At 33.2% G+C, this 17,311-nt stretch overlaps 2 protein-coding genes across 5 annotated transcripts in view; one reads left to right on the top strand and one right to left on the bottom strand.

Moving 5' to 3' along the window:
- CEP290 (centrosomal protein 290) overlaps positions 1 to 17,311 on the top strand; it is an 86,668-nt gene that overhangs the window by 13,650 nt on the left and 55,707 nt on the right. For 2 of the 4 annotated variants that reach the window (XM_035699496.2, XM_025439052.3), the window contains exons 11-21: positions 395 to 517; positions 1,343 to 1,466; positions 5,303 to 5,475; positions 6,505 to 6,667; positions 8,078 to 8,178; positions 8,251 to 8,338; positions 9,312 to 9,424; positions 11,016 to 11,100; positions 11,625 to 11,767; positions 15,019 to 15,183; positions 15,560 to 15,709. In XM_035699496.2, the coding sequence (XP_035555389.2) occupies positions 395 to 517; positions 1,343 to 1,466; positions 5,303 to 5,475; positions 6,505 to 6,667; positions 8,078 to 8,178; positions 8,251 to 8,338; positions 9,312 to 9,424; positions 11,016 to 11,100; positions 11,625 to 11,767; positions 15,019 to 15,183; positions 15,560 to 15,709 (1,428 nt within the window). Of the gene's footprint in view, positions 1 to 394; positions 518 to 1,342; positions 1,467 to 5,302; positions 5,476 to 6,504; positions 6,668 to 8,077; positions 8,179 to 8,250; positions 8,339 to 9,311; positions 9,437 to 9,615; positions 10,390 to 10,611; positions 10,705 to 11,015; positions 11,101 to 11,624; positions 11,768 to 15,018; positions 15,184 to 15,559; positions 15,710 to 17,311 lie in introns of all 4 variants that reach the window. The other 2 variants (XM_035699494.2, XM_035699495.2) reach the window with 2 other exon arrangements.
- The window catches only part of C15H12orf29 (chromosome 15 C12orf29 homolog), a 74,751-nt gene continuing 67,145 nt past the window's right edge, over positions 9,706 to 17,311 (bottom strand). The window contains exon 8 of the mRNA XM_049094501.1: positions 9,706 to 9,733. Coding sequence (XP_048950458.1) covers positions 9,721 to 9,733 — 13 coding nt within the window. The 3' untranslated portion in view covers positions 9,706 to 9,720. The remainder of the gene's footprint in view (positions 9,734 to 17,311) is intronic.

The following is a 17,311-nucleotide window of genomic DNA, read 5'->3' as shown; positions in this document are numbered from 1 at the left end:
AGAGAACACAAGACACCTTCATCCAGTGGCATTTTAAGGTTTTCTCCATAAAAACTAATTGTACAAAACTTCCTTGTAGTTGCATGAGAGTATTTACAATTCTTATTTAAGAATGGGTTTTTAAAGCTTGAGAGTATTTAAAGATTGAATTTCTAAAACAGCAAAAATTATAATGTATATTATGAATCATTTCTTATTTGACCTTAAGGTTGTACACCCAAAAGCAACAATGATTATGCAAATAGTTGCTGATACTTACTCGCTTCAAAGTGAATTTTATTTCCTGTGTTTTCTTGAAATCTGCTAATGGTACATATTAGAGTACTTACCATAAGTGAAAAATGATTTATTAATTTTCCTCTTATGTAACAGATCCTATGTTGTTTATATCTAGTTAATTTTGTCTTCTAAAGATGATGAAATTATTGAATATCAGCAAATGTTGCATAACCTGAGGGAGAAATTGAAAAATGCCCAGCTTGATGCTGATAAAAGTAATGTTATGGCTCTACAACAGGTAAAACCTTCTCAAAATTTGGTTTATTAAAGTAGGCAATGTGTCTTACCTAGTGGCTTGCCCTGTTGGGTATATGAGAAAGTCCTTTGAAATGCAGTCCCAAGAAACAATTAGAATTAAGTTTAGAGTTAGGAATAGAGTTATTTTGTATATTTTCCTATATTGATGCAGATAATAGATATATTGTTTTGATTGGGAATTATTTAATAAGAAACAAAAACTTTTAGAAACTTAAAAATATCTTAATATTCTATTATTAATGCTTATTATGTTATATGTTGGTGCTGAAATATCCTATATAATGTGAAAAAAGCTAAAAGTTTGGTAATAATTTGACTATTACATTAAATTTCATTTTTAATACAAATGTATTTGTGTAGAAGTTATACTTTCATCGTCTGTGCCCTATAGTCATAGTTCAAAAGAAAGAGGCAAATTTGGGAAGTATCTGGAGGATAAGAACAATTGCAAGGGACAATATTTTGAATGAAGTGTTACATGGCAATAGATGGAAATGGGTGGATCATGAGGAATGGTAGCATGAAAAGAGTCAGAAGAAGCTGTCAATATCAGAGTATTCTGGAATTCCCTTTGCCAGGATGTTAGCAGTTCTCTTTTTAAATATTAGAGTGACATCAGTGTACCAAACGTTGTGTGGTGCAGTTGAGGGAGACAAAGTAGTAAAAGACATTGTTTTGACCCATAGAAAATATATTCTATAATCTTGTTGAAAAAAACACAAGACCTACTTTTTTCCCCTCACTTTTAACATGCATGTTAACATCCATGAATAAATCATATGTAATATTCTAAAATATTTTATAGGGCATACAAGAACGAGATAGTCAAATTAAGATGCTCACTGAACAAGTAGAACAATATACAAAAGAAATGGAAAAAAATACTTTCATTATCGAAGATTTGAAAAATGAGCTTCATAGAAACAAAGGTAATTGATTCAATGTTTAATAAGTACTTAAATTTATTCTATGTACCATTCAATTTTACAAGGATTTTGTTTTTCTTAAATTGTCAATAGATATATTATTGATTTTTCTTTTTGAATTTTATATTTTTAAAAATGACTTTACATGTGTTAACTAGTATAGTAACTACATAAATTACTAGTGTTTAAATTTGTAAGTGATAAGAGATATTTTCTGTAAGTTTTCCCCAATAAAAATTACATTAACTTTTATGACCAGATTAGTTAGGTGAAAGAAATGAAAAATGGTGATATAATTGATTGTAGTTATTTATCCCATTTTTTATAATTAAAAAGAATAGAAGAGAATAAAATTTTTATCTCTGTGTAGAGATAAAATGTGTAGTAGCATTGCAGGTAATTTCCAGAAGTCATTTGGCTCATCAGCATTTGAATGAACATTACCAAATTAGTATCTCATCTTATTCTCCCTACCCTGGGACATACTGCCTTGCCTAATACATGTGAACAGAAGCCCTTAAAACATCAGTGGTCTCATATTTCCATAGCAGTACATACTGTAGTTATACCAGGACACATTAATGCAAACCATTCATAATAAATTCATGACACATTTAACATAATTGCTGAAGATAAAAAAGACACAAAGGTAACTAGCTAGTGAGTTAATGGTGGTGGTGGTGGTGATTGCAATTTAGATAGTGAGGCAAAAGCCTCTTTGAGGAGATACTTGAACACTTTTAGGAAGTGAGGTGGTAAGCCAATCAGATGTCCCCAGACAATGGGAATGTAAAGGTACCGAAGTAGTAGTATACGGAGTGTGTTGAAGAACAACAAAGAAGTCTTTGTGGTTGAAACAGTGGGCAGGTGGGGCAGTAGTACGTGATGAGATCAGAGAGGTGACCAGGGGCCATATCATGAAGAGACGTAATGGTTCACTGTAAGACTTTGGCTTTTATTTTATGTGAGAAGTACCAAAGAAAGTTTCAAAGGACAGGAGTGATCTAATTTGACTTAAGCTATGTCTGCAGTAGACAACAGGAGGTAAGAACAGAAGCAGGCAAACCTGTTATGAGACTGTTGGAATACTCTGGAGAGGTGCTAGTAGCTGAGAGCATGGCGGTAGCATAGAGTTGTTAGATGTAGTCAGTTCAGGATGTATTTTGAAGGTGCAAGAAATAGAATTTGCTGACAGATCTGAGGTAGGATATGCGGGAGTTATCAAGACTTTTTTCTGAACATTGGGGGAGGACTGTGTTTCCAGCAAGTTTAGAAATGATCGGATACTTAGTTAAACAGGACATGTTAAATTTGAGATGTTTATTAGACATCTGAATGAAAGAATTAAATAGACGCTTGTATATATAGAAATCTGAGATTTAGGACAACAGTCTAGGCTAAAGATATAAATTTGGGAACCATATGACAGTTGAAGTCATGAAGCTGACTGAGATCATCAAAGGAACAAATGGTAAGAAGAAAATACAAAATTGAGCCTAGGGATTCTCTTACTTTAGAGGCTGGGGAGATGAAAAGGAGCAACCAAAGGAGGCTAGTCGGGAGAAAAATCAGGAATGTGTAGAGTTCTGAAAACCACATGAGGAATGTCATCAAGGAAGAGAATAAGCAGCCATGTTCAGAACTGCAATGCTGCTAATATATCAAGATGAGTATTGATTGATAATTGACCAGTGGATTTAGCAGTGGCCACTCTTGGTTTAAGAGAAAAGGGATACAGTTGATACAGAACACCATGGAGACTCTTTCGAGGACTGTTTGTGTGAAGGGAAGGCAAAAAATGGAGTAGTACCTTGAAGGGAAAGAGTCATGAGGAAAGTGTTTTTTGTCTTTAAAATGGAACAAATAATCATGCTTTTAGGTTAAAGGAAAGATCCATTAAAGAGGAAAATTAATACATTGATGAAGCAGGAGAGAGAGAGAGAGAGAGAGAGAACTTCTGGAACAATATCCTTGAAAAGGCAGGGGGCTGGAATCTAGCATTCCAGTGGGGTAGTTGGCCTTAGGAGCACAAAGAATTTGTCCATAATAACAGGGAAAGAAGTGGAGCATGTAGGAACAGCTGCAGTGACTGTGGAGATGACCTGATGGTGGGAGCAGGTAAAGCTTCTGTACTGATTGCTCCTTTTTTCTCAGTATAGGAAGCAAGGTTCTCAGCTGAAAGTTAGAATAGGGGAGGACGGGTTAACGTTTGAGTAGAGAGGAGAAAAGAGAAGGTATGAAATGATCATCTAGAAGAATAAACAGACCAGGGAAATGGAATATGATTGCTGAGCCAATAGCAAGGCCCACTTGTTACACTTATTTTTATATACTTATTTCTATACTTATTTCTGTATTTACAATTGTACTTTGACAGTAGGTTAAACTGCTTTTAAAAGCATGCCTGACAGCATGGGTTTTGCATATTCCAGCCACCAGGAGAAAAAGTGGCAGTTGATCTCTGCTATCAAATAAGAAAGAGGCCTTGTCTAATGACATTTCAGTCAGTCCATAGGCATATGATCCATGAAGTCCACAGAAGGTGTGTGTCCTAGAATATACTCTATATTTGTAAATATGATACTGATGGTGGTTTCTTTTCATTGGTTAGAATTAGGTTTAGCTGTCAGAGCTAGAGATCTGGAAAATGGTGGCAAAATCAAGATAGAAGTTTATTTTTCTCACTTGTGTGATGGTGTAGAATTAGGCAACCCAGGATGTTGCCCTCCTCTGTCTTGTCCAAAATGGAGCATTACCCTCATATCCACATCCCAAACAGCAAGGTGGAGGAGGTGGAGCTAGAGGCAAATAGCACATGCTGGAGGATAGGCAGACAAATATATTGTGGAGAGCCACACTGAAGAAATGAGAGTAGACACTCTCACATTCTCCATCTAGGCTTTTCACTCCAGAGAATGAAGCCCATTTCTTATAAACATGCGTGCTGTCCCACACTAGTCCAATGCCTACACGTAAGTGTATGCTCTATAAATCAGTAGAACACTTAGGGTAGGTTAGAATGATTTGCGTCGATAAAAGGAATATTGTTTTTTGGTCTAGCACCAGCTTGGTAAAATATAAGTAGAGATTTTTTTTAGCTATTAAGTTTAGCTGCAAGTGACAGAAAAAATCAAATATAGCAGTGGTTTAAACAGGATAGAAATGCATTTTTCCATGATATAAACAAAGTTGAGGCAACTGGTTTGGGGTTGGTATGATAACTGCACAAATAATCGTGTATCAGACATCGTGTAATTTGCTGCCCTGCCTATCTCAACATGTAGTATCCATGTTGTGTTCTTAGTGGTCGAGTTCCAGACGTAATATCCATATTCCAGCTAGTAGGAAGGAGAAAAGAGAAAAAATTCACTCCTCTCTCTTAAAAACATTTCCTGAAATACACACATGGCTTGTTCTTATATCCCATTAGCCCCATGACCACACCGCTGGGGTACAAGTGGAAATTTAGTCTTTATTTCAAATGGCCACGTGTCCACAACTAAAATTGTGTTGTTCTATTACAGTTCAACAAAGGTTGAACATTAGGAACAGATAGCTAGTACTTTTTGTCACAATGATCCTTCTTTATCAAGCAGTGTTTTGCAATCTTTTATAATCCATAACCCTTCAGCTAAGGTTTTCTGTTAACTTTTTAAGCTTGTCCTATCAATAAAATGAAAACAAATTTTATTTTTCAAATATAAAATTATAATATTAAAGGGACTTTTTTAGTGATGAACCACTTTTCTTGCTTCCTGTATTGGAATCAGGGATTTAAAGGAATGAGTAATCAATTCAATTAATTCATGGGTTTTGTTTGTTTGTTTTTTACCCTGTAGGTGCTTCAACTCTTTCCCAACAGACTCATTATATGAAAATTCAGTCTAAGGTTCAAATGTTAGAAGAGAAAACTAAAGAGGCTGAGAGAACAGCTGAACTGGCTGAGGCTGATGCTAGGGAAAAGGATAAAGAACTAGTTGAGACTCTAAAGCGATTAAAAGATTATGAATCGGTATGTATTTTTATCATGTCAATCAGGGAGTTTAGATTATTCTTGCCACTCCCAGACTGTTCTGTGCTATTTACTTTGTACTTTCAAAGACATTCCAGAAGTATTTTATGATAAAGGTTATCTTAGTTGGTTTATACTACACTATTCAGACCTTTGAGCAGCATTTACTTTTCAGCAGAATTGTTTTCTAACCATTTGATCAAAACCTTTTGCTCAGATAATCAGCTTTGGTGAAACAGCAAGTTTAGTTTCTTTGTAATCTGTGTCATTGTGCCACCATATGCATGTGACACCACTCGTTTATTTGCTAAAAGCTATTTCAGGGACAGTTTTGCTGCCTACTGTGCCAACACACAGTACTTACTTTGTACTTTTTGTATTTTTAAATCTGATTGCCACCAAGTCAAGCCACTAATGGCTTACTAATGGTGTCACTGATTCACTCTTATTATTCCTTTCCTATATTTTGTTAAATGTTTTTTGTTTTTTTGAGAGGGATGGATAAGGAGCTCCCTAGAGACAGTATGAACATCTGATTTGTCTTCATACCCCCTGAATCATCTAGCATGGTCTTATAATAGTCAATATTCACTACCTTTATTTTATTTATTTATTTTTCAAGAGAGGGAGAGCCTGAGTAGGATGATGGAAGGGAGAGGGAGAAAGAGAATCTTAAGCAGGCTCCATGCCCAGTGCCCAGCATAGAACTGGCTGCAGGCTCGATCGATCTCACAGTCCTCAGATCAGTAATGAGCTGAATGCTTAACCCACTGACCCACCCAGTCTCCCCTTGTTAGGTATTTTATATGTCATTCTCTGAGTCACTTTGTCGATAGAACGCTATACTAGAAAGTTTCAGCTGTTCCATTTTCCGTTGTTATTACTGGATTTGTTTTTTAAAAGCACAGTTTAAAGACATAAATCTTACATATAACTATACTTTCCCTCAGACTTAATAAGAAAATCATGAATTTCATAATTTATTCAAATAAACCACATTATACATAAATTAGATTGGATATTTTTCAGGGAGTATATGGTTTAGAAGATGCTGTTATTGAAATAAAGAATTGTAAAAACCAAATTAAAATAAGAGATCGAGAGATTGAAGTATTGACAAAGGAAATCAATAAACTTGAGTTGAAGATCAATGATTTCCTTGATGAAAATGAAGCACTGAGGGAGCGTGTGGGTAAGTCATTTTTTAAGATCCATAGTTTTATCAGTCTTAGCTGTCAAGCCATGTTTTGTTTATTTTTAAATAGTTGAGTGCTTCCCCCTCTTCCCCCCCAGATAAACCCTTCTAAATCAGTGTGATTGATGTGGGATGAGGGATTTAATGGGGTTGGGATGGTGACTGGGCCAGCCTAGAGCACTGCTTATTCTGTCTGGCATCTCTTCAAGTAATAATTCCTTATTTAAACCTGAAAGTCTACTGAACTAATACTATATATTAGAAGTGAACTCCCCTTTCTTTTTCTCAACAAAGGTAGGGTCTATATGACCCATGATGGTTTGCAAAGTGCTTTTGTTCAGATGAATTCATGAGGACATTTATAAGTGCTGGTTAATTTATGCTGCTTAAATTTAACTTTGAGTATTTTAAGATTACTGTTAATTCTAAGAAGTAATTACTGTATATACCTTGTGAGTTTATGTAATAGTTTCAATAAATAGTTCATTTAATGAGTATTACTCATTTGAATGTAAAATCATGACTATAAATTGCTACTTTGAAGTGAAAAGAAAAATCTAAATATTGATTTCATTATACTTGATAAATACTAGTTAATGCTTTCTTAGAGTTAAAATGATCATCTGTGAAAATTGTTCTCTAGAGGAAGAAAAAAATATGTATTTTATAAAGATGATTTATTTATGAAAATGTACTAGATAGGACCCAGATCAGCCAGTACCCCAAGTTAGCCTTCTAATCAACTTGACCTACCAGATCACAGATGACTTCAAACTGGAAGTTGCTAAAGATGACCAAGCCAATTAAATAGCTATCACAAACACAAGATTTTCTGTATTTTAAAGCCTGCAAATCTTGTTTTATACTTTCTTGAGACAATCTTCATATCTACTTCATAATAGGAAGTTAGCAGACAGTGGGCATTAGACTAGTGTAGTAATATAATTGATATTGATATTAATTATGACTACTATGTGCCAGGTATTGGACTAGGTACATTATGTGGGTTAATTTTCTTACACTCTTGACAACAAGCCAAGAAAAATAAATGAAGTCTTATTCTGACACTTAGTTAATAATTGCAAGTGGAAATTGAGTGCAAGTCTGTTTTATTCCACAGCTTCTGTGTTGATTAATACATTCTCATATTTTCACAATGATCTGACATGGAGAAAAAGACAGATCCTGATATATTTTGTCAGGATTTCCATTAATGTGATAAAATGTTGACTTATAAGGTTATAGTTCAAATATGTGGAAATTCTTGCATGAAAAGTGCCCTGTTCTTCAATGATACTGACTAAATAAATTACAGTCATTTGCTTGATGATAACCAATTGCTATATGAAATTTTTGTAGTTCATTTGAATGTTGATAAGGTTTTAATTATATCCCTTAATATTTTAGGTCTTGAACCGAAGACAATGATTGATTTAACTGAATTTAGAAATAGCAAAAGCTTAAAACAGCAGCAGTACAGAGCTGAAAACCAGATTCTTTTGAAAGAGGCAAGTGTGATAGTTAAGTAATTAATTTTCTGGTTGAACTAAAAAGAAAGACTAATAATTTGTACTTTATAGATTGAAAGTCTAGAGGAAGAACGACTTGATCTGAAAAAAAAAATTCGCCAAATGGCTCAAGAAAGAGGAAAAAGAGCTGCAACTTCAGGTATATGCATTTATTCCGAATCTTTAAAAGAGTCATTGGAAAATGAATTATCTGGAGATGAAATTTTCTGTATATTATATATATCATCGTGGTTCTGCTGCCAAGTTTAATAAATGAAATAATGACCTGATGAAGGGTATTTAAGTATCATTGGTGTCTGTCCTAAGTCTAAAACAGGTAAAAACAGAAAAAACACAATAAAATGAACAAAATTTCAGACTCATCAACTTTTGAAAACTTTACAGTATAGTTTATTAATTTCCACACAATCCCAAGATATTTTGATCAATAAGGATAAAACTTAGTAATTTCTATTATTAATATTTTTCCTTTCCTTAAGAGCTGTGCTTTGAAAACTTTCTTTGTACATTATTCTTTATTAAGTGAAAGTAATATTTTATTGAATAAAAATTAATTTTTTGTTTATCTTATTTGATATCAAGAGAACAGTTGGTAAAGTTTTATAATAGTAATTGCAGTACGTTTTTCTAAGAAGACTGTAGAGAAGGAATTATTTTCTAACTTCACCCAAGTCTACAAGTATCTGAATAATAGAGGATTTTTTTGTTTGTTGTTTTTTGTTTTTGTTTTTGTTTTTATAAATCATCAGTTTCTATAATATATCAAAAGATTTCTAGCAGGGCAAAATTTCATAATTTATTAGTTTATTAGCCAGTTTACTCATTCATGATTCTTATCTATTTTATATTTCTCTAAACTATTTCAGTAGTTATTAATACTTTTATGTAGAATGGGTAAAGAATGATAGAGGAGAAGACAAAAGTCATATTAGTCTCTCATATTAATATTAAAAGTGAGCTAAGTCAGAAGATTGTATAGGCTACATGTGGATCAAGGATTTTGGAAATCCTCTACCTTTTGTTTCAGTTAAAACTTGATTTTCCTTTTTAAGAATTAGGGTAAAAGAAAGTTCTTTTTATGTTTCTAATTTGTTAATTTCTAATATATGTAGGATTAACCATGGAGGACTTGAACCTAACTGAAAACTTTTCTCAAGAAAATAAAATAGGAGAAAGGAAATTCGATTTTACAAGCCTCAAAAATATGAATGAAGCACAATCAAAGGTAAACAATAAGGTATTGTTATAGAATAAAAGAAAATTGCTATTATTAGTGCTTTCATTTCTTCCCCCTTTACTTCATTTTGGGCATTGCTTCTTTTTATAGTTGTTAAATAAAAGAAAACTTTTTTAAAAATTTAAATAACCTGTTGATCCAAAGATTGATTAATGAGACGTTATTTACTCTGAATACAGATTAGGAGTCCAGATAAAATAGAGCTGCCGCATAGGAGACCATCGTTCAATATTCCAAAGTTATATCAGAATGAGCCAGAAGAGAATGTCACCATAGGATCATTATCAGGAATGGTATCTGAAATTCAACATAGTGTAGAAAGTGAAATGGATCCTTTTGTCTCTTTAACTCAACAGTCTTCATCTATACAAGTAAAAGATAATAATTCACCTCCAGAAACTATTACAATAAAGGAGATTTTTAAAGCACCATGTCTACAATCTTTAAGAAATCTAGAATCATTAGTCAATACCTTTAATAGGGAGAGCCATGAAGAAATAGATGACTACTTATACTCTGTTTCTGACCATTCTATGAAGCAAGTGTCAAGAAGCTGTCAGACACTTGAGAAGACTAGTTTCACACAAAAAAGTAGTTCATCTTTACAAGCCTTATCAACAGCTTCAGACTTAATGCAGAAATTATCACTTAGGCAAAAGTCTGCAATATTTTGTGAACAAATTCATGGTAACAGAGCTAACATGGAAAAATCACAGATAGCAACATCAGAAGATGAACAGGTTCATACCCAGATAAACTATGCTGATATCAATTTGAAAGAAGATATAAGAAAGAGTGAAGTACCTTTACAGACAGAGATTTTGAAAAGTAAACTTGAAGTTAATGTTCCTGACCATTTGCCTATTACTACACAATCAAAATCATCTCCGATAGGTCCTCTTGAAAATCTTATAGAACAGCTACAGAGAGAACTAGTATTTCTTAGATCTCAGGTGAGCTTTCCTCCAAATTACATTACTATGATTACTTTTTTATTAACTCTTTGTTTTTTGTGACTTCTCTAACAAAGTTCTTAAGTAATAATTATACTAAGAATTTTTTCATGCTTGCACGTAACACCAATTTATACGCATTCTATTTTTTTAAAGATCTAAAAATGCAGTAAGTTTGATATGAAATCATTGACTTGCCTAATTTATTAATTATTTCTTTAGAATGAAGTCATAGCACAGGATTTATTGGTCAAGGAAGCACAGAATAGAAATGCAGAAATAGAGCTTGAACTTCATAGAAGCCAGGCAGAACAGGTAGTATAAAGGCAGACTATTAAAAGACAAAAACTTTCATTGTGGCGCTAAAGACAAAACTTTCATTGTATTTCTTTGCCTTTTGCTATGGGGGTGGGAGAAGGGAGAAAGTGGGAGGAAGACTACCATCTGTTTTACCTTTAGGGTTGTGTTATTATTACTGTTGTATTGTGTTATTATTACTGTTGTATTTCTATAACTTGTTTCTGATGTGTTGTCCCTCAGTTGGTCAAATTTTTTAAACTTGAAAAGTACAAACTATTGTGATATTTTGTTAAAAAAATCAGTTTTATTCTTTGTATTCTGTACAGAGTGAATTTCTTTCAAGAGAACTAACTGAAAAGGAAAGAGATTTAGAAAGAGGTAGAACAACAATAACCAAATTTCAGAATAAATGTAAGTTACTATTATTTCTTATTTTTCTGTTTTTATTTATCCTATATTGAAAATCATGGATCTAAAAGGACTTTAATACATTCTTTGTTTTCTGGTCTGTTTTAACTTTAATCACCTCTATAATATATAGATGTCTCTCTTATTCATCTCTTTGGTTTGCCTTGCTATATTCATTATCAAAGAAAGTTATTGTGAATTTTTTGTGGCAATAAGTCAATTTTTCTTTCTTGTTGTCTAATGAAAGTAAAGTTAGAAAAACAAATATAAAAGATTGTTAATGAAGTGAAGACAAAGTATGTTTATGATTTATTTCTTTCAACAATGAAACATATATGCACATGATTTAAATAGGTCTGTCATTTAATTCAACTATTTGCATATTGGATTTATAGTTGAATTTTTTGTACATTTATTTGCATTGGCATTTTCCAAATTTTTTTTGTATATAAAATGTTTGTTACTTGTATAGATAGTGTAAATTGTAAAGAAAGTATTCATTGAATGAGAAAAATATGTTATTTTAGTAAAAGAATTAGCCGAAGAAAATAAGCAGCTGGAAGAAGGTATGAAAGAAATATTGCAAGCTATTAAGGAAATGCAGAAAGATCCTGATGTTAAAGGAGGAGAAACATCTTTAATCATCCCGAGTCTTGAAAGGCTAGTTAATGTAAGTTTTTTTCATAGTGGTTTTGTTTTGTTGTTTCATACTTTAAAGTGTTGTTCAACTGTTCTCCGGTGTTCATAGTTTTTGATGAGATGTTTATAGTCATTTGAATCATCGTTCCCCTGTTTCTTACATGTAAATTTCTCAGGCTGCTTTCAAAACTTCCTCTTTTGATTTTCACTAGTTCCGCCATAATGTAACTTGGTGTGTGTGTGTGTGTGCATGTATGCCATTTGGGGTTTGCTGAGCTTCTTTTTTTTTTTTTTTTTTAATTTTTATTTATTTATGATAGAGAGAGAGAGAGAGGCAGAGACACAGGCAGAGGGAGAAGCAGGCTCCATGCACCCGATGTGGGATTCGAGCCCGATGTGGGATTCGATCCCGGATCTCCAGGATCGCGCCCTGGGCCAAAGGCAGGTGCTAAACCGCTGCGCCACCCAGGGATCCCCTGCTGAGCTTCTTGAATCTGTTTACTTGTGCCATTCACCACAACTGGAAAGTTTTCCACTTTATTTCTTCAATTATTTTTTCTGCCCCATTGTCTCTGGAACTCCAGGGACACCTTAGACCTTTTGACATTGTTCCAGGGGTTTTTGAGGCTTTGTTCATTTTCTTTCCCCCTAATTTTTTTTTTAATTTTTATTTATTTATTTATGATAGTCACAGAGAGAGAGAGGCAGAGACACAGGCAGAGGGAGAAGCAGGCTCCACGCACCGGGAGCCCGACGTGGGACTTGATCCCGGGTCTCCAGGATCGCGCCCTGGGCCAAAGGCAGGCGCTAAACCGCTGCGCCACCCAGGGATCCCTCCCCCTAATTTTTTATCTCTTCTCCTGATTGTATAATTGCTATTTATCTATTTTTAAGATCAGTGATATTTTCCACTACCATCTCCATTCTTCCATTTTAAAGGTCAGCTTGGCAGAGTATTTAAACAGAATTTGGAGTTCCCTTTGGCTGGTTATTTTCTGTCTAGAATTCCTATCTCACTTTCCCAGTGATAGACTTTGGGCTCTATCTTTGGTGTTCTTGGCCAGAAAGATGACAGGTCACTTCAACTGTAGCCTGTCCCTTCCCTGCGCCACCTCTCTCCCCTCAAATACAAAATTCACTCCTCAGTGGTTCCGTCTTCCAGGTTTTAAGTCTGCTCCAAAATCTTCTTGCTTTTGTTTATTTTCTAGAACCTTCAAATATTTGTTTTTTGTATTCACTTGTTAAGTTGGGAAGGTAGGTCTGGTAGGACATTATGCCACAAACCTAGAAGTGTAATAGGATGTAGTAAGAATATTTTATTTATTTATGTTTTTATATAGTAAGAATGTTTTAAATATTTAAATGGGTAAGCATTGCTAAGGAAAAATATTAACCATCAAATAATAGTCTATTTATGTTTATTATATAGAGATTGAGAGTTTTACAGTATTATATGAACTTAAATAAAATATACATTTTAAATTCTTAATATTTACATATATTGTTTATATAATCTGAACATATTTAACATATATTTGTGCTTCCCAACAAAATACTATTCATTTAATTGCTTTTTTTTATGATGAATTAATAATTGAATACTTTCTTAGCAATACCATATTATTAGCAGAAAGGGAGAGTGATATTGGTATGTTAAAAATTTCTGAGGCAAGAAAATCATTTGACAAAATTTTTGAGAACCATTTAATTCTTTTTATATGTAACTCATTTTTATGTTTCTTTTGCTCTTGGTGACTTTGTTTTGCTTCTGCTATTTTGAATGTCTAAAATGGTTCTTTGTGCTTTTTCTGTGAACATCTTTTATCTCTGATGCTACCCACTTTTGATACTGTGTCTCAGATCAAACTATTTTCCAAGGGAAACTCTACTTAGTGACCAAATACAAACAGAATGGACACCTCAGGGAATTCTAACTTCTTTGTATCCTTGCTTCCAGAGATTTCATCAGTTTCTATCTTGGGTTGTCATTCTTTTTTCTGATTGAATCTGCCCTGTCTATAACTCACGAATGACCCAACAACATTGCCTGCTATAAGAAATTTGCAGAATCAGTGACACTTTAGATCAAATATTTCTAGGTTATGTACTTCATTTCACTTTCTATTGCTATGGGTTATTTTTCAGTATCTCTAATCACCATTTAATCTTATTTTAATAAAAGGCCATGTAGGCAACAAGATGCCATTTCTAAACAGCAAGACTGATAACTAGATTACCTTGTCTGTCACAGTACCTCCTTGTACTTACTTCTGTCTTCCTGGTATCCCCTTTGAATTAGCATAATTTATTACTCCATGTGGCCTGCTCTGGTCTCCTAGGGGGTCAAGGCTTACTTTTATTTTTTTATTTTTTTATTTTTTTTATTTTTTTTTTTAAGGCTTACTTTTATAAAATTTCTGTCTCAAACCCTGGATCACCCTCCTGAGTAGGAGATTGCACTTTATTTTACTCATCTTAACCTTCTTTGTTTTTGCCTTTTTTTTTTCCCTGAAGCTTTACTTTGCAGTTAGCAGTTTTATCATATATAGTTTCTTTAAAATGCAAATATATTTATATGTATGTACTATGTAGATGTGTACCAGGGTGTATGTATGTTTATATATGCCATTGTTGGAGAATTAGGACCAATGAAACCTCTTTGATAATATTTTAATATTTAACATTATTTTTGCTTATCCAGCAATCTGAATAATATTGTGTTACCATGCTTTGCCTTTTTATCATATATGCTTCAACTGTATGGAGAGGAAGCAATGAAAAATTCAATTAAATGTAGTAACTATTTCATTGCTTTGCTCATGCTGCATAGTTTCTAAGTATTGCATAAAAATTATCTCATTTTGACTGTATAAAAACCTTGTGAAGTGGACAGATGTAACATTTGCTCTTCTTTAGCGATATAGAAACTAGGTTTAAAGAACTTGTCACTTGCTGAGCTAGTAAGAGATTGGTTAAGATTTGAACCCTTGTCCTCTTACTCTCTTCAGTTGTTTTTCTAGTCTACCAGTCTACAAAATTAGCTAAATGTTTGTTAAATGTTATAATAAGGTAATTATTATGCTTGATAATACTGATGTAAGTTAGAGTTTTATAAATTTAGGTTCATAAGTAAGAAATGGATTTGGCATATTTTGTTGTTATGCCTGGGAAGAGTAAAATGCTTAAATGTGAATTTTATTTAAAGGTAGCTTTTTTTTTTTTTTTTTACTGTGATTTTAGTATTTTGCTTCACATTTTTTCAATATAATCTGAATATATTAGGCTATAGAATCAAAGAATGCAGAAGGAATTTTTGATGCCAATCTGCATTTGAAAGCCCAAGTTGATCAACTTACTGGAAGGAATGAAGAATTAAGACAGGAACTCAGGGAATCTCGGAAGGAGGCTATAAATTATTCTCAGCAGTTGGCAAAAGCAAATTTAAAGGTGAGAATTTTATTAAATAATAGAAAATGCCAAGCATTATGAACATAAGCTTAATATGAAACTTTTATTTTTTTAAAAAGACTGAGAAATGCCTCTTGGATTCATTCAACATTAATAAAACTACTTTTTGGATTTTTCTTAAATAATTAAGTAGGAAATAAGTACCTTTTATAACATAAAGGAATTCAAAATTTCTAAGTCTATGCCTGGGTATTTCTTAATAGAATTTGAAGTATAGTTTAATTAATGCCTAGTAGGGCATTCATACATTTATTAATTTTTTTAATATTCAGTAGGAAGAAAAAGTTAACCTGCTTTTAAATTTGTCTTTGGTTGTAAGAGATGTGAGACTCATTTCTGAACTGTTTGTTTCCAGATAGATCATCTTGAAAAAGAGACTATTCTTTTACGGCAGTCAGAAGGATCAAATGTTGTTTTTAAAGGAGTGGACCTACCTGATGGGATAGCACCGTCTAGTGCCAATATTATTAATTCTCAAAATGAATATTTAATACATATCTTACAGGTAGTAAATAACATGTGAATAACAAAAGTAGTTGATACTATGTTTAATTTAGTCTTTATATATTCCTTTGAGTATTCTTTAGAATATTATCATTGCAATGCATTTTTTCTAGATTTTGATATGAAATGGAATATTATGAATAAAAGCAATTTATTATATTCATCCGTGTAAGAAACATGCTGATATATCTTGTGCACATATGTGTCATCTGAAATATATGATTGACAAGTAGAATGACATGCAGCTAAGGTGGTAATGTATAAATAAGGGGAGCACTTTTATTTAGTGCTGGTTAGAAAAGCAGTTCAAGTGAATAAAGTCTGATACAACTTTTTAGTGAAATGACTAAAATTGTTCCTTTTTTAACTACAAGAAAAAGTTTTTATTTATTTTTTGAACATTTTTCTTTTTTAAGATTATATTTATTTATTTGAAAGAGAGAACTAGCAGGGCAGGGGCAGAGGGAGAGTGAGAGAAGCAGACTCCCCACTGAGTAAGTAGCTGGGACTCAGGGTTGGATCTCAGGACCCTGGAGGTCATGACCTAAGCCCAAGACAGACACTTAACCAACTGAGCCACCCAGGAGCCCCCAAGAAAAAAGTTTTTAAATTAAATTGTCTGTAATGTCTTCTTTCCCTTTAAACTTACAAGGTGTTAGTTAATACATTAGTGAATTAGAAAGGGTAGTGCTTGCCTGTGTTTGTCAGTTTTGCCGTCTATATTGTGGTCATTATGAATGCCCTAATGAGAGATGCTTTTCATTATTTCATTTGAAGTGTGAATATCCATAACATCCATTTGTTTGAAATATAATTACAGAAATGTGTTTGGAATCAATGAAAACATATTTTTGATTATAAGCACTACTGTTTCTGTCTCCTAGATGATCCATCTGTGAACATACTTGAGTTATGATTATCAAATACTTGTTTTTGTATTTGAAAATTACTTTAATCTTTTTTGAATATTGGAATTTGTTGTATGTCAGTGAGGAACAACCTTACACTTGTTTAAACGTTACCTTATAATTCATGTTATAGCATGAATTTAAATTTGCAACTTTAAAATTTCTAACTTCTATAACTTTTAAATTTATAACTTCAGCACTCTTTATGATCTCTCTTGTTCTTCTGCAGTGTAAGAACACTGTCAACAAGTAATGGTAATGTGACATCATATTGCTTCAAATAAAATTAATGTTTTTTTTTTCATCTTTATATAAAAACATATGAGAGGATGGAATGCCTGGGTGGCTCCGTGGTTGAGTGTCTGCCTTCAGCTCAGGGCATGATCACAGGGTCTGAGATCGAGTCCTGCATCAGGCTCCCCGTGGGGAGTCTGCTTCTCCCTCTGCCTATGTCTGCCTCTCTCTGTCTCTCATGAATCGATAAATAAAATCTTAAAAAAAAACAACAACAACATATGAGAGGCATTATCATAGATTAGAGAGCACCAATTGGGAATCTGAAAACCTGTTCATAGTGGCAAAACGGGTCCTTGGACCCCCAGTCCTAAGAATGATAGAAGTAGTCAGGGCCTCTGGAGCCACACAAAACCTGACTTTAAGTGTTGGATCTGCATGTGTATAAAGTACCTGGCACC

Source organism: Canis lupus, chromosome 15 (genome assembly GCF_003254725.2).
Source record: "Canis lupus dingo isolate Sandy chromosome 15, ASM325472v2, whole genome shotgun sequence".
NCBI classification, from domain to species: domain Eukaryota; kingdom Metazoa; phylum Chordata; class Mammalia; order Carnivora; family Canidae; genus Canis; species Canis lupus.
This window is presented reverse-complemented; position numbering and strand designations above follow the sequence as displayed.